The 18154-nt window shown below is 35.8% G+C and overlaps 1 protein-coding gene and 2 long non-coding RNA genes across 3 annotated transcripts; all 3 read left to right on the top strand.

Moving 5' to 3' along the window:
* Nucleotides 1-2739: 2739 nt before the first annotated feature.
* Nucleotides 2740-3427, top strand: LOC148851240 (uncharacterized). The gene is made up of 2 exons (XR_016099276.1): nt 2740-2877; nt 2954-3427. It is a non-coding gene; the product is annotated as an uncharacterized LOC148851240 (long non-coding RNA).
* Nucleotides 3428-10698: 7271 nt separating this feature from the next.
* LOC148851239 (uncharacterized) lies at nt 10699-13352 on the top strand. The gene is made up of 2 exons (XR_016099275.1): nt 10699-10855; nt 12987-13352. It is a non-coding gene; the product is annotated as an uncharacterized LOC148851239 (long non-coding RNA).
* Nucleotides 13353-15940: 2588 nt separating this feature from the next.
* Nucleotides 15941-17931, top strand: LOC148851238 (uncharacterized). The gene has a single exon (XM_088942482.1). It carries the CDS (start codon nt 16444-16446, stop codon nt 17713-17715), a length of 1272 nt encoding a protein of 423 aa, XP_088798608.1. The 5' UTR covers nt 15941-16443; the 3' UTR covers nt 17716-17931.
* The last annotated feature ends 223 nt before the right edge of the window (nt 17932-18154 follow it).

Genomic DNA, 18154 nt, shown 5'->3' with positions numbered 1-18154 from the left:
GAATAATTCCTCTTTCTTTTACGTATGTGATGTCTACTCCATGACCAAACCAAATAAACTGTTCTTAGTGCAATCTGTATGAAGTTCTCAAATCTTCCGAACCGTTAGACATGCCCCCCCAGCCCCCCAACGCTGAGATACCAACCAGAGATTTACCAACAAGATAGCTGGCACCTTCATGTAGCTACTATTCTTGCATCATTTGTACATCTCCCTGTCTTCACCATTTAGAATTCCATCCACCTGGAGGCTAGTTTCCTCGTTGATTTGGATATCTATTGGATTTGTTGCTGTATCTTCCACGGTTATTGACAAAATCTGTTTAAAATGGTGAACATATGGACATTTACAAAGTGAAGTTGATTTTCTTTCCCGTATTTGCCTGTTAGAATGCTGCAATCCCTAATTCATATCAAGTTTCTGAACGCATGCTTGCTGCTAACTAGAAATTTAAATGTGTAGTAAAAGGAGACATTTGTGAAGACATCTCTCTCTCTTCGAGTTCGTCCTTTAAAACACCATATCATTATCACCATCTTCCTTCCGATTTGCGTTTTGCCCTCATGAACCCAGCTCCTCGATTTCGATCAATTCAGAGAATCTTAGACATGTTCTAGCAAGTTAATTAGGATATTTTGTCCGTCATATAAAGCATTTGGTAAAAGGGAAGCACTTCACTCTTTTTTGGATAATGGCTCGGTTCGGGATCGCTTGTTAATTCTTATCACAATGTCTCATATTGCTTGGAACTTCAACCATTTCTTCCTTTCCAACAGGATTGGTTAGTTATTGAACATTGTGTTGCCTTTTGTTTAATATTTGATGTTTAATCTTTATATGGCACATGATGCTAGTATGTGACCAATTTAGGTTCAAATCGGTTAGATCAACTTGAATTATCTAATTGGATTATTTTTGAGTTAATCACATTAAGGATAGTTGAACCGCTTAGATCTGTATTAGTCTAATTGGATCAGACCAGACCAATTCAGTCAATGTTGAATTGCCTTGGACTGGGCCAGATCGACTGACCCGAAGTGGACCAACGTAAGTAAACCAGGTAGGGTTGTGTAGATACTGGTCGGGCGGACGGTCCATACCAGGTAAATCATGCCGACACTGAACCATCCCACTTGAATTCGTTTCGGATTTGGGTCGACTCGGATTGGCTTGTACTGGGTCGGTTTGTGTTGTGTGAATATTGGTTGGACCAAATGACCCAAACCGGGTTGAGCAAGTGATACCAAACTATCCCACCCGAAGTCTATTTTGAATTCGGTTTGACCCTAATCGATATATACTGGATCGGGTTAGACCGCATTGAACTAGTCCTAACTCGGGTCAAATTGATTTGGATTTATGTTGGGTGAAATGTGTTGATTCAAGACAAAATTAAATTTAGTCAATAAAGATTAAGCCAATGGTTACACAACCCAACCCAATCCAACCCATTTAAATGGGCGGGATGGGTGGGTTTGATACTGGGTGGGTTGGGTGAAAAATTGCCACCCATAGGTTTTCGTAAAGTTTAACATGCTATGAATTTTACAAGCTAGTATAACTCCTTATATATATTACACATAACTCCTTATATATGTATTAGGCCAATGGCACTTAGGGGTGGCAATTTTCCCCGTCCCAAACGGTACTCAGGCTCCCTGACCCGACAAGGTCTGGTATGGGGATATTTTGGCGGGGTTGGGGATGGGGATGCAGAATGCAATCCCCGCCCCGGCCGGGCCGGGCCCCAATTAATATATATATATATATATAATATTTATATTATATTATTATTTATTTTTTATTAAAACCTAAAAACCACTCGATAGTGTCTAGTCTTTGAGACTTCAATAGACAGAGAAGAGAGAACTCTGAACCCAGAAGCTTAGTCTTCTTCTTCCTTCGTCTTCGTTGCTAATTCACTGACCACCGTCGTTGTCGCCACTCACTTGTTGGACATCGGACGTCATCGGACGTCTATCGTCGCCGACCAGCAGTCTACCACTTGATGAGAAGGTGGAGGATAAGTAAAAGGAGAGAAGATCTGAATGGGTTTCTCTGCAGATCTAAATGGATTTCTCAGCAAATAATTTGAAGATCTGAATGGTAGTGCTTTGGTGAGTTATTGATTTTTTGACATGGGTTTTTGTTGATTCTTTGTTTTTTTTTTCCTAATTTCCTATTTTCTAGTGTAGGAGTTGGTGGCTATTTGTATCTTTTGGAGCCTCTGTTGATTCTTTGCATTTGCTCCAACTGTTCTAGGGCTACGAGTCTGGATTTTGCAGTGACCCTCGGGGATTCGGGTCTGTGACGGTGAATTTATCCCCCTTTCCTCAACAGGGATCGGAGATGGGAATGTAATCCCCGCTCCAAACCCACCCTGTTGTCATTCCTAATGACAATTGATAAGTATTCTGACCAAGTGTCAAAAGTAATTTTTAATCTTTTTCAAGAATAGGCTGAGGGGTATATTAAGAGATAAGGTGATAAAAAAATTTCTAAGCTTACAACTTTGTGCCTACCTGATATAAATGCCCTAGTGGATGTATCTCATAATTTTCAATAGGCAATTTGTATGACGCGGGAAGGGTATGATACCGAAAGAACATTGAACAACCCTCTGTTGAAAAAGATTAAAATGGTAGTGCTTCTTCTTCTTCCTTCGTCTTCGTTGCTAATTCACTGACCACCATCGTTGTCGCCACTCACTTGTTGGACATCGGACGTCATCGGACGTCTATCGTCGCCGACCAGCAGTCTACCACTTGATGAGAAGGTGGAGGATAAGTAAAAGGAGAGAAGATCTGAATGGGTTTCTCTGCAGATCTAAATGGATTTCTCAGCAAATAATTTGAAGATCTGAATGGTAGTGCTTTGGTGAGTTATTGATTTTTTGACATGGGTTTTTGTTGATTCTTTGTTTTTTTTCCTAATTTCCTATTTTCTAGTGTAGTAGTTGGTGGCTATTTGTACCTTTTGGAGCCTCTGTTGATTCTTTGCATTTGCTCCAACTGTTCTAGGGCTAAGAGTCTGGATTTTGCAGTGACCCACGGGGATTCGGGTCTGTGACGGAGAATTCATCCCCCTTTCCTCAACAGGGATCGGAGATGGGAATGTAATCCCCACTCTAAACCCACCCTGTTGCCATTCCTAATGACAATTGATAAATATTCTGACAAATGTCAAAAGCAATTTTTAATCTTTTTCAAGAATAGGCTGAGGGGTATATTAAGAGATAAGGTGATAAAAAAAATTCTAAACTTACAACTTTGTGCCTACCTGATATAAATGCCCTAGTGGATGTATCTCATAATTTTCAATAGGCAATTTGTATGATGCGGGAAGGGTATGATACCGAAAGAACATTGAACAACCCTCTGTTGAATTTTGATGAATATCAGCTGTCACTTTTATTGATTGGTGATCAGTTTTTTTGGCACCATGCCATTTTGCCATCATAATTGGACTTTTTAATTTTGGCATAAATTTTGTTTTCATTAATATCTATGCAAAGTCTGAATTGGCCAGAGACAAGTCATACACAGTAAGCTGCCTACCTATCATGAGTCAACACGCCAGTGTTCGATATGCATAAGGTGTGAATTCCACATGAGTCCTCTATGTATGAAATACTGATATCTTTGATCGTGATAGGTTGCCTAACCTGTTGTGCATGATTTTGTATTTACCCCATCCGGTTCCGATTGACATGTTTATTTTCTTTAGTGATGGTTGTCGTTTTATCCCTCCAGTGTGGTGAGCAGATCAGCTGGCTGCTGATTGTGTTGTTAAGGAGTCTTTTTTTCATTTTCGTAATGATGCAAGTTTAAGTGGGTCTGTTGGGTTGGACTCGAGTCCTTGTTTTCGTGTTTGTTGTTGTTTTGTCTGTTTGCTCGTTTTTGTTTCTGGTGTTTTCTTGTCTTCTCTTAATTTTGTTGCCGTTGGACGCTTTTCTTTTGTTTGAAAGAAATTTTCTTCTTACCCAAAAAAATACATTTTTATCTGCTTATTGATCTATATAGGATGATGCTTTTGTTTCAATAGAAGGTAAAGGGATTAGAAGTCCCGTTTCTTAAACCATTAATTTCTATATTAGTGATTTTGTTCAAGTGGCAGAAGATGATGTTTACCGTTTTCTAATCCTTCAGGCTCTCTCTCTATATATATATGTATTGAGCTAGCAGGTCATTTCTCGACTTACAGATTGGGTTAATTAGGTTGTCTACTTAAGAGTAACCTTGATCTATTCAAAATTTGCTGTGTTCTCATGCGCAATGTCATGGGCTCAACTCTTTCCAAAGGACCCAATATTATTTATAAATTGCATACTTCTCTTATGCTTTTCTATTATTAATTAGGTTTACTTGGGAGTATCCTTGATCTATTCATAATTTGCATTGTTCTAATGCGCAATGTCTTGATTGATGAGTGGAAATTGCATATCTCTGGCTTCAAAAAAATTGTTATTTTTCTGGGGTTCTTTTTTTTTCTGGTAATCAAAGAGAATTTTTCTGGGCTTCTGAGATTTTAGTATTATGTACCTCTGTGCAATTTAGATTTAAATTATGCACTGTTTGACCTGTGATAAATATGAAATATTTTCCAACAATTACAGCCTATGTTTTTATTGGTTATCATTAAATTAAGTACACCATCCGGATTGGTTCGAGAAAAAAGCATGCAGTTGGTTGGGTAACCTGTTATGAGTGAACATGCCAATGCATGGTTTTGAGAACCTGACCAGACTGGATGGTCTGACCTGTTTATACAGAATTAGTCATGGGTCTGGGTCTGGTTTTGGACTCCAAAACTGTTTAACCCAGGCTTGTACTGGGTGATTGGATCATTTGACTCCAGAATTGGTGGTCAAAGTAGTTCTATTTTCAGTCCGATTTTCAAATTGATCGACCAATGATGAAAACTGGCTAGTTCAGGTTGTATTGGTTTGGGTCGGTTTTGGTTTAGCCGATTGGTTTAAAAAATTTTAAATTTTAAAAATTGTAATAATAGTTATTAAAAAGTAAATTACAAAAATATGAGAATTTTTTCAACAAAATATGAGAATTTCTCACTTTTTCATATTAAAAAATGTAAATTTAAAATATCTTCAACAAAATCCGCTGGGGGTTTTGGTTGGTCAAGTCCTTTCTAGTATCATGTTAGTGCAGCTACTATGACATTTTTCGCATTGGTCAATGTTTATACTCCAAAAGTTAAAAATCCCTTACGAGACAAAGCTTCATGTACTTTTAATAATAATAAAATTCACCATTATTGTCGTGTACATTCTAGTTCTACAATGGGATGGTAAGGATTGATTATCTGGTCATCATTTCTTGTCCCAGGAGAGAGGCCACAATTTTTTTTTTTTTGAAATAAGATAGGTAAATTTAATAGGAAGAACTCAGAGAAACATCCGAAGCAATACAATCTAATCTAAAATCGAGGCATACATTACAGACCATGTGCGAACACTTTGTGCTTTTAAACCAAACTTAGTAAGAAAGAGCCCAGCTTTATTGTCATTTCTTGGGATGTAGGTCACTGAGACCTGGTGAAAGAACATAGGAAGACTCTGCAATCTGCAATTATTTCCTGAATTTTCCATGGAGGAGATATGGAATTCTCTAACAATACCTGAATAACTATCTTAGTGTCGCCCTCAATAAAAACTGAAGAGTCAACATCTTCCAGCAGACTTCTAGCTTCGGTTCTGCAGCAGACATCGGAGTGAGACCAATAGCATGAGCATAGTAAAAGCTACCATTCCAGTCGCGAATCATTAGCCCAGCTCTAGATTCCTGGAGATTTGCAGCTCCATCAAAATTTATCTTAAGGAAACGTTCACGGGGCCTGGTCCGATGCAAAATTGAGCTAATACTGTCATTCAACGGTGCTTTGCCCCACCAAAGGCCTATGGAATTTGAGCTTCTGCATTTGATACCACTCTAGCTATTTCCATATGAGTTATGACTACTATCAAGAGAAACCTTGCACCTTGCTTTTCACATGCGCCAAAGAAAAACTGCTCTAGCCAAAGTAGAAATAGAGGTTGGAGAGAAGACATGTCCTGCTTTACCCATTCCCCAAGTCAATGGACCAATGAGTGAATATTATAATCAATGCTGATCCCTAGAGTAGAAGCAAACTATACTACTCTCGTCCCATTACACTAAGGCCTAGTTCACTTTTCGGTAAATTATTTATTTAGGTAAATGCACTTATTCAGGTAAGTGTTTTGTAGGAAAGACTTACCCGTATTTACCCATGTTCTTTTATTTCTTATGTAAATAAGGAAATAACCATTTTAGTCATAAAAAACCATCATTATAAGGGCATTTTTTGGTCAATGCGTAAGTGATACTTGAGAGATACTTAAGTATCTAGGAGATGGGTAAGTGATACTTAAGAAAATAAGTTTTCTCTAATCCCCACATAAATCTGAAATGAGAACATGAGATTCTTGGTCAATGGGATTTTAAATTTCATTAACCAATTTTCCCCCTCTCAAAATCTAGAAAAAAAGTGCACCCTAAAAAGACAGATGATTGAGAGATTCTTCATACTCATTACCCATTGGGCAGATACTATCCACATGATTGGATTTTTTGGCTAGGACCTCTCTAGCCGGAATCATAATATGCAGACACCTCCAAATGAATAAATGAATTCTAGGGGAAATGTTTTCATTCTCCAGAAATCTTTCCAGCTGAATCATTGGGCAGATACTAAATAATCTGGGGATTCAAGTCACTCAAAACAAGTGAAAATCCGGTGTGTTCTTATTTCCGTATATACCCATCTTGCTTGAGTCAATTCGCGCCAGGATGGCTGTATCAATATAACTAGTGGATGTATGTTTTAGTATTGGAATAATTCTTCCTAGTGGCTCTGCAATATCATATTGAGGAAATTGTATTGTTTTCGCTATTGTAGTAGTTACACATAGAGGAAAATCCTCTATAATTATAAAGGCATTATATGCAAGTTTGATGGTGGCCACCAGATCATGAGGACACAACAGCTAACCCCCTCCTCATCGCACCTTTTAATTTTGATAGCTGCCTTTTTACATTTTGTCCGTAACATATAAGTGCTAGATTATTTATCTATATGAATATAGTAAGACGGTCCACCTTACCTGGATTCTTCTTGTTCCATTATCTGAATATTGCATTCTTCTTGACTTTCTCTTCTCTTTTCCTTTCCACCACTTCCAATTTGCCATCTCAGCACACTCTCTCTCTTCATTCTTCTCCTTTTCCATTGTGTTCTCTCTTTTCCTCTACAACTCACATATCTCATTTTCTATAACAACCTAACTTCTCTCCTTAATTAGCTCAATAAATGTTTTATCCTCTCCTTCACTTCTATCTCTAATTCCCCTCTATTCTCTCCACTTTCCCATAAAAACAGGTCCATAATTTATTAAGATTTGGTTTTATGAGTCAAATAATATTTATATCTATAGACATGATTTCAAGCAAAGAGAGGGGAATATGGGGAATTCGATATTTCCTATATATTCAAGGTATATTCCATTATTGTTAAATAATCTATTCCTAAATAATAATTTATTGTTAAATAATCCATTAGTTAGGAAAATTATTAAAAATTTCTGGAAAATATTCTACTAAAAATTATGAAATAAATATTTCAGAAATAATCCACTATTCAACAAATATTAAATAATTTAATATTCTAACAAAAATTAATAAACAATCCATTATTTAATATATTTTTTTTATTAATAAATGTTCAAAATTTCAACGTTCATAGTAATCTACATTAATCATTCTAATTGAATAAATTTTCATTAAAAATTTACCATAAAAATTTATTAATAAAAGACATTACTAATTAGTGTAATTTACTAATTTCCATAAAATCAATAATTGTAGTTAACAATTATCCAATAATTTAAGGAAAATCTTTAACTAATAATCCATAATTATTTTTTTAAATAAGTAATTAAAAATTTAAGAAAATAATCTATGAAAAAAATATTCTCCGAAACTACTTAAATAATAATCTTTTATTATTGTTCCTCTGTTGGATGGACTTTGGAGTCTTGATTAAATTATCAGTTGATTGTAACCATACATGATGATTTGATTGTAGTCATATATTTTTCATCTCTTACTTTAGAGGATGAATGCATATGCAAATGTTGTTTGTAATGGATTGTTTTTCTTAATAGCTCTTTGAATGGATATCACTTAAAAGCTTTTTATCCATTCATATGTCCCTAAATATTAAGCAATATTGGTGATATTGTTGTAAACATCAATCTAATTTTACTATTTTATAAATAAATTAATGATTTCAAAGTTATTGATACTCTTTTGGGGGTGGATTGCTCAATAGGACATTGATTTTTTATTGTTAAATAGTAAATTTTAAATTAAATGATACTGTAGTTGCCCTTTTCTTAGTACCGCTTCATTGTCTAGATAAAACATGGTAAGTCTCTTAAATCAAATAAATAGACTACCCTAAATGTCTATTATAAATAAATAAAAAATGAAATCATTCAAATTAAATCAAATAATTACTTGCTAAAAATCACTGAATTAAGTAAATAATAATAAAAATAAATTATTTATAGAAACAATTAATAATAATAATAATAATCAAGTACTTAATTAAGTAAATAATAAAAATGAAATAACAATCATCAATTATAATTAATGTTTATTCAAAGCATGCCCCATAATAATTACCGAATACAGTAATTAAACCTTAAATAAAAATCAATATTTATTAACAGTCATTAAAATTGTTAAGCCAAATCAATAATGTTTATTCTTAAATGCAAAATATGAATTAAAAAATCTATTATAATAATTATAGTTGGTTGGAAAAAATTATTTTAAGTAAATATTTAAATAATTATAAATTTAATTAATATTATTACTATATAACAAAAAAATTTAATTAAATACTAAAATAAATTAATAATAGTAATGGTTAAATTAAAGTAATAAACGGTTCAAGTAGAATTTAGTGACCCGTATAATTTTACGGGTTTAACATATAAGGGTCAATATACATGGACCCGTAGACTGTATGAGTGTCTTAAAAAATGACAGTTTTTTCTCTTTTTTCAAGATAATTTCGTACAAAACATTTATTTGATAAACACCATCAATACAAAGCAACCCCAAAATGGAGGGGCTCATTCCAGGTTTTATGTGATAGGTAAATAACACTTAGTGATGTCGCCCATGAATGTAGCAGAAATATGTAAATTGATATGGATGAATGACAAAATTTGAAATGATAAGATAAGAAATGAAGTCATTTGAATGAACCTAATAGTAGCTCTAATAAGTAATCAAATGAGAAAATTAGTCTGAAATGGTTTGATCAAGTGCATAAAAAATTATCTACAACATAAAAAGAAACAATCTATTGCTAATTTAAGGAGCTAGGAGGGCCAAGGATACTAAGTTAGCAATGCATATGATATAACGAAAACAGAGGATTCATGTAACCGATGAATAAAGTTGGGATAAGGCTTAGATGATGATGCTGACAAGTGAATAAAAGACTATCTAAGCAATCTATTACTATTTGAACGAGCTAGAAGGCCAAGGTTAATAATTTAGCAATGGGCCAAGGTTAATAATTTAGATGATGATGCTGAACAAAAGCCATAGCCCATATTAAAAAGAGAAGTCCAATTAGCTTGATTGAGAGTTAGGAGTGCAACTTGGACGGACTCATATTTGGAATTTTGTTAAAATTTCAATGGCCCAAACTTTTATAAAATCTAAGAATTGGGTAATGAGTAGGAATGGCATCGCGGTGGGGATTAGATTTTCCGTTCTAGACTAATTATGAAATTAACCCCGTCCTTATCCACAATCCCTGCCGGGGATGAAATTTGTCCTCCATCCCCAATCCTGGACAGGGATGGGTTCCCTAGGGGACCCAAATCCCCAAATTTTTTTAGATAACAGTATTTATTTGAAAAATAAATTTACTTAAATAAATAAACATTTTAAATTATAAATAACTTTTTAAATATATTTTGATATATATATATATATATATATATATAAACGGGGTCGGGGTGGGGACCTTAATCCCCATCCCTGATCCTGACCCCGATCGGGGATTCTTATTAATCCCTGTCCCTGTCCCTACCCTGCCAAAACAATTCCCATCTCCAGTGCCATCCGGCCAGGGAAGTTGGACCCGTTGGGGATAGGGAAAATTGCCATCCCTAATAATGATTTTTTTTAACCCCAAAATTTACTTATTCCATTATCAAATACCAAATAAAAGATAGCAGGCGAGGACATAACCCACCTTATTCCAAAACCAAGAAAATTACAAACTCAGCCCAAACCCAATACATACAACCAGAAATCCAAACGCAATATGGGAAAATTGATATAATCCTCTAGAAAAAGAGTAATAAAAGCTTGAGGTGATTGCTTTATTGTCGGCATAGCGATTCCCCACTCTGGCACTCTTAGAGTGTAAAATCAGTATTCATACGAGTAAGCATTGTCTTAATTATCTTCAATGTATAAAAAATCGACCTTGGGGGTTGTTTGTCATTCAAGAATTGGGTAATGAAATTAAGTTGACAATGATTAATTAATCGATTATTTTTGTTTCTAAAAATAAAATCAACCATGCCGTCAAACACCCCCCTAATTTCCTATATAAATGTTTTACTTTTAGGTTTTGAATTTCTTATATGATATGGATGAGGTTCATCATGGTGGGCTGCTTTTATTGTGCTTCTTATGATGTTATGATATGCGTGGTCATCATCGTCATCACGTGTATGGTGCTATTTGGCAAGTCGCAATCATAGTGTCGTTAAGCTAAGTTCGAGGTAAGAATTTCTTTAAATAACAACAGTTCTTTATTTTTTTTCCTAATCCAGGAATTTCTAGTTTAGCACTTAAATATCATTATTTTTATTTTATCACGGATCGAAAATTTTTCAATTATTCCTAAAAAATGAAAAAATTTCCATTAGTTTTAAATTATGGCTTATAACTCCGCCATAGATTTGTGAATCAAAGCCATGAATTCCGGTCAAAACTTGACTGTCTTTATTTTCTGATTTTTGGTTTATTTTAGTCGAAATTGTTTCTAACTTCTGAGTTGGGCAGTTGGGCTACAAATACAATGCATGATTTTATGTACCTCTCTGAATATAAAATATATAATTAGTGAGCCCTTATTTACTAAAATTATACTAAATTTTTTGTTAATTTCTGTTGATCCAGACCGACAAAGCTTGTCTGCAGTTTTTGTGTTTTTATCTTTTTTTTCCCCCTGCAGACTTTTCGGAGTTATTTATATTTTACCTTTCATAAAGTCATATATATATTTCACAGCCACATGCTTACATTATTACTGTCAAAGTTTCAGTTTAATTAATTTTCTTCATGTGGGGCCCAATTAAATTATGTATCCCATTCTTTCATATTGATGAGAATTAGGGGTGGCCCTGAGTTCGTGAAAAGTTTGGTTTGACTCGGTTTGAATGGAGTTGAGTCGAATTCGAGCCTAATATAAAAGTTTGTTTGTTAATCAAGTCAAGTTTGAGTTTAATAAAATTTGGTTCATGAAGTTTGTGAGTTTAATATTAAATAAATAATTTTATAATATATAATAATAATATTTTTATTTTTATGTATAATAGTAAATATTTTTTCTAATTATTTATATATATAATATTAAATAATTTTTATGATTCTTAATTTTTTTGATAAATAAAAAATAATTTTATATATATTTTATTTAAAAAATGGTTTATAGTTAAGCTCAAACTTGTAAACTATGGACCGAGTTAAGCTTAAGGTCAAGTCTCTATCTCGAATCAAGCTCGAGCTCAAAATTGAGCCTGATACTATTCTTATGAGCCGAGTTCGAATAAACAAATATTCAACTTGACTCAGCTTGATTCAAATCCAACCCTAATGAGAACAACACATACAAATAGTAACCTGAACTCCACAAATATGAAACCGAAACCATCACTGTTTGCGTTTTCCTTTTAGTTACCTGAACAGAAAATAGAGTGAACATGAAGAGAGCAAATAACAAATTTATAATGTAAAAAACTGTATCATGAAATAAAAATGTGAATGAATTTATGATAAAGCAAACGGTTAAGGTTGTCACGTTTGTGATTATTGAAATCTTTGATGTAATTGATAAATACATCTTATAGAATATAAATAAATAAAAAATAATAAAAATATGATTTTTTTTAATCTAATCTATTAATATTAACATATTCAATGTTTGCATCTTATTAAAATTTTCTAAGTAATATAAACTTATTGCTTTTTGTTGGAAAACCCTTGGGTCCGACCCGATCAATAGCATACTACATTCCTATGGTCCACATAATATTGCCTGGTAGTGTTACTTTACCATCATTGATGACCATTTCAGCTGATTAGGTGCATGCTTTGGAGAGCTGCATTCTAGTAGCTTCTGGTTTTTCGAGAAAGAACCCATACAAATAGCCTATAAGCTATATTTGGTAAAAAAATATTTGGAGAACCCAAATCAGCTATAAATTAGTTATGGGCTATTCATTTGGACATCGACTTCATTGTTCACATGACCATGCTCACACCGTTAGCACAGTCTTTACATCCTTGCAATTGGAATATCTTTGACTTATATGTTTTTTTTTTTATGGGGAGATATTCCCAATGCAAGTCTGTAGAAGGCTGTGCTAACAATGTGATTAAGCACGGTCTTGTGAGCATTGAAGTCGATTTCATCCACTTCAACCTCTTTTGAATAGCTTATCCAAAGCGTTTCAAAACCATTAAACCGATTTAACTGAATCTTTAGCTCAACCTTCCCAAACAGGTCCCCATTGCATGAAATTGATGGATTTAAATTATTTAGTAGTTAAACTAGATGAACCTGTTAGTTAATCGTTTTGTTGCTGCCAAGGATGGACCGAGGGCAATAATGTGATTACACTTATATAGGCAACAGCTAGTTGAGTCCAAGGGCTTCAATGTTCGACCTGTGAGCAATGGAAGACATCAGAGGCCCCAAGTGTTATCCCAGGGGCGGAGACTCCGGCAATCAAGTTAATAGGTGCATAACAAGGGGTTTGACGAGGCTGAATAGAGATAGCTGGAAGGAGGTCACTAGAGAGTTAGGGAGCTTAGAGCAATAAAAGCCAAGATAGCTTACAGATAAGTGACACACCTATTTGTACTTGAGCTTGTCAGGAGTTTGTTAGCAATGGACAGCCAGGATGCTATCTAGCCCATGCCACGTGCTGCCATCTTGAGCCTGCCATGTGTGCCTACATCAAGTTCAATGTTGAATTTTGATTTCATTAGAGACAATCAGTTTTCTAATTGGTTAATTGCATGATAAAATACAATTATACATGCACTTAAAAATGGTTTTAAAGTTATTATCAAAACTCTTTGTTTTAACTAATTTTCTCTTCTTTTAAAACTTGTTACACATTGAAAAATTACTAAACTTTCTTTGGGTTTTTAAATATTAGCTTGTTTACAATACTTAGAAGTATGGGGACTTGTTACTGTGTAATGCGTGCACATGCATGTCCAGCGCAAATGAGATGCTTTAGAGGCGTACTACGCCCACACTTCACAAATCACAAATTATGTCTTTTGCAAAATCATAAAATCGCAAGTAACTTGGAAAACTGCATCTGGTTTGAACATTTATGACTTGGCATGATCAAGAGATATTATTCAAACTTTAACAACTAATAACTATTAACTAACCATGAAGAATCATAAAATTTTAATTTGTGACTGTCACACCCCTCCTCATGATAATTCTCCAGAACTTATAGAAGGGTATAAACCAAACCAATTTATATACAAGTTTCACTTTTCACTACAAACACACTTGTTTCTCTTAGTTTGATATGCTATTGTCTCATAAAAGTTTTTTTTTTGAGAATCTTTATATTTGTTGGTTACAATTTGTCACCCAAGGCTAGGGGTGGATTCAAGTCGAGCCAAGTTGAGTTTTTGGCTATTCGAGCTTCGCTTGCTAGAAAGCCATGAGACTTGAGCTCAAGAGTTTTACAAGTCAATATATTAGACTTGAGCTTGACTCAATTAGAAAATGAACTTATATATTGGATTCGAGTTCAACTCAAACCTTGGTTTAGAACAAGCTGAATCGATCTCAAATAACTCGTGAAAGGCCCGATTTGTTTCCACCCTACCCATGGCCCTATTATATACTGAGAATGAATTTGCTAGTAATCTAACAATAAATTCAGTAAAATTAAATAGAGAAATAATATTCTAAAATAAATATGCTTAATAGCTTTTCTTCGAAATTTCCATGACCGCAATTTCTAACATGCAATACCAACTGATTCAGCTATCTGATTCAAATTCCCGGCTGACCGGCTCTTAACAGTCAACACAAGAAACACTCCTTGCGTGATTTTAGATCAGCCAAACCGCTGCATACGGATGTCTAAACCTTTTCTGTTGGGCATTCTTGTACGATACTTCCCATGTTGACTTGTTGAGTATGGGCAGCCAATATTTGTATTTAATTGGTCTCCAACCAACAGATTTGACATCAAATTCATCAACTCCTTCCACCATTTCATGTTAGTCCTGCACATTCATAATTCTTTGGGTTGATAATTCTGCAAGTCAACCAAAACTGCAAATTTGTATAGGGGATGCTAGAGCCTAGAGGGGTTACAAAAACGAAAACCAAACCAAATAATTAATCTAATTCCGTTGCATTATTTTTATTTAACAAATAAATGGATTTGAATGAGGTTCGATTTGGTTTACTTGGATTCATAAAAATGGTATAACTCAAATATTGACTGGGCTCCATTTCCTAGAACAAAAGGTCTTGCCTATGAGGTTGGTAATCCAACTTCTCACACTGCTCAAGAAAACGAGACAAGATACAAATTTACCCTATTTGTCGCCTATTAGTATTCTAGTGGCGATGAGATGTATCTTGGATTGGAATCGGACATGTATGGCGACTTAGGATGTTTCTTGATGTCCGGTCTTTGACAACTCGGTTCGACCTAAACCAATAATACATATTTCCTAGGGGATTGATTCGGTTTTAGTTCCATTTTGCTTAATCAGCAAACAACCAAAAATATTGACAATCAATGGGTGTGAGGAAGAGTACCTAGAGAGGAAACATTTAAAACTGAACCATTGTAGTTTGTAGGATTGACCGAATCAGTTGTATTATTGGTTGAATCAATGTCGCTGAATCAAATTGATTAGGACTAATTTTAAAACCTGTCATTTTGATGAACGGACCGGGCTGAATTTCTGATTCCTCTGACAAGCGTTTTTCGTGTTTCAGAATAAATACAGGATATATCATAAATCAGTGGTTGCCCCGTTACTACTAGTTAGGTACACCATACAATTCAATTATCCCATTCCAAATTCGGGCCCATCGGTCCATTACTCTGAGCTTCATTACTAATTAAAGTTGTTAATTTTCTGTCAGGGAATAATCACCTGAGTTTGGTTCTAAAGAAAAGAAAGCCCAGCCCACCGTCACACCAACCAAACATGGGTTAACAACAAATGCAGCAACTATAATAGATACAATATACAGAGTAAAAAGAGTGGCTATAATATATTTGAATGTACCCATAATTGAGACCAACTCATCAAGGCCCATTAGATAGTTTCTCACCGAAAAAAGGCCCATTAGATAGTTGTTTAGTATAACCCATTTTTAAACTAACTTACCTATCCATGAATTAGCTGATAGCTATGATTCATTGAAAATAAGTCAAGAGAAGAGATATGGATGACAGCCAGGCTAAAGATCCTGAGCCAGCCTACACACTATTACATTCATATCCTATGGCTATTATGGGTGTGGCTCATGGCTGCTTCTACCACACAGACATTATAAAAGGGCCACACCCAGCCTCCAACGTTGGCTTAAGCTTCTCTTTTCTCTCTTGTTTTTAATCTTCCTTCAGAGGAAAATTTTTCTAGCTTTAACTCTCTCTCTCTCTCTCGTTTGGGGAATTGGGCTCCAGAGAAAAACATACAAATTTAAATACCGCTCCGGAGAAGGGTCAGACAGTTGCTCGTGAGAATCTCTGAGTCTGAGAGCAGGATAAAGAAGAGGAAGATAAAGCTCCCAGCCTTCCACCTTCTCTGCTTCTCTTCGCTTTGCAGTTACTGCTCTTTCCTCTTTTCTAAATCCAATATCATCTCCCTCTCTCTGGCTATGGCTCTCGTTTTGTATTCTTTTTGTTTGTGAATCGGGCGGTGTTGATGCTCGCGTTTTGTTGCTCTGTCTATTCTACAACTCTTCTTTGTAGTCTGCTCTCTTCTCTCTAAAGCTATAAGCTTGAATGCTTGACTGTGAGTTTTAAAAGACCCAGAAAAGAAAAACAGTGAACGCTGAAAGGGGACAGAGAAAGAATACATGGGTAGTCGTTGTTTCTCTCTATCCGCTCTGTTTTTTCTGTTTCTTACGGTGACAAAGCTGTTGACTGAAGTCGATTCAAGAACCTATTGGGAAGATATAGAGAGCTTGAAAGAGCTGAAGAAAGGAGTCGATGCTAGGTCTGTGACGCCGGGGTCTTGCTTGAGTTCCTGGGACTTCTCCGTCGACCCATGCGACAACATCTTCGGCGAGCGATTCACTTGTGGGTTCAGATGTGACGTCGTTGTCTCCGGCCTCAGCCGAGTCACTGAAATCAGCCTCGACCGAGCTGGTTACTCCGGGTCCCTCTATTCCTCCACCTGGAACCTCCCTTACTTGGAGAACCTGGACCTCGCTGACAATTTCTTTTCCGGGTCCATCCCAAGCTCGTTTTCCAACCTGACTCGCCTCCGCCGACTTGCTCTCTCGCGAAATTCGTTGTCCGGCGAGATACCCACCTCGATTGGGTCCCTCTCCTATCTCGAAGAGCTCTACCTCGACAACAACCATCTTCAAGACCCAATCCCCGCGAGCTTCAACGGTTTGGTGCGCTTGGAAAGACTAGAGCTTCAAGGGAACCACTTTTCCGGCGAGTTTCCCGATTTGAGCTCTCTCAATAGCCTTTATTTCATCGACGCCAGCGATAATGGGATTTACGGCCGAGTGCCTGTCAATTTTCCGGGATCCCTAGTTGAGATTTTGATGAGAAACAATAAGTTACAAGGAAATCTCCCGGAGAACTTTCCTGATTTGAGGTTTCTCCAAGTGATTGATCTGAGTAATAACCGGCTTTCGGGCTCTATTCCATCTGCTCTGTTCGACCACCCATCTCTGCAACAACTAACTCTGTCTCGCAACCAATTCTCGTCTATACAAGTACCCTGGACCATGGGCACCCAAAGCGAGTTGATAGCGCTTGATATCAGTTACAACGAGCTTCACGGATTGTTGCCAGTTTTCATGGCGATGATGCCAAGGCTCTCAGCTTTGTCCTTGGAGTACAACAAGTTCACAGGGATGATACCCTCTCAGTATGCACTGAAAGCCGTCGTTCACGTCGCTGGAACTTCACCATTCGTGAGGCTCTTGCTCGGAGGGAACTACTTGTTTGGCCCGATACCAGGTCCATTAATGGCATTAAAACCAGGTTCCGCCACAGTGAGCTTAGTGGATAACTGTTTGTATAGATGTCCATCGACGTTCTTCTTCTGTCAAGGTGGAGAACAGAAGTCGGTAATGGCGTGTAAGAGCTTTGAACCTGTGATTCCTTGAAGACTGTGCAAGTATAAATTGTACCGATCCCAAAGAGGGTTTCTCTTAAATGAATATCTTCTTCTTTGTTTTTTCTCGTCTGAACAAGTTAATAAATTTTCATTTTTTTTTCTTGTTCTTGTAAAGAAAAGTGTAACTTGTGAATGTCAATAGTAACTGAAACTGAAACCAGGGGGAACAAGAGGACTACTACCGCCGGTTCTGTTTGGGTCGTCATTTGCGTGTTTTTGTTTTGTACAAGAAAGAATCTCAAATCTCAGAGATGAGCACTGATAACAGTAGGAGGATTTCAGGAGCTCTGGATTTCTTTTCCAGTTTTTCTTTTTTGACCATACCATATGATTTAGAAAATTGAAAGAACTATTTCAAGAACACGTTTGTTGGGTTCTGATTCTGGTTTAATATTAGAGAAGCAGAAATTGGCATAGAATTCTCTGAT

This window comes from Nelumbo lutea, chromosome 5 (assembly GCF_056320005.1).
Source record: "Nelumbo lutea isolate HS-2025 chromosome 5, American lotus-T2T, whole genome shotgun sequence".
Taxonomy (NCBI): Eukaryota; Viridiplantae; Streptophyta; class Magnoliopsida; order Proteales; family Nelumbonaceae; genus Nelumbo; species Nelumbo lutea.
This window is presented reverse-complemented; position numbering and strand designations above follow the sequence as displayed.

Coding starts and splice junctions, on each gene's coding strand:
- LOC148851238 (XM_088942482.1), top strand. CDS start 16,444: ATGGGTAGTCGTTGTTTCTCTCTATCCGCTCTGTTTTTTCTGTTTCTT.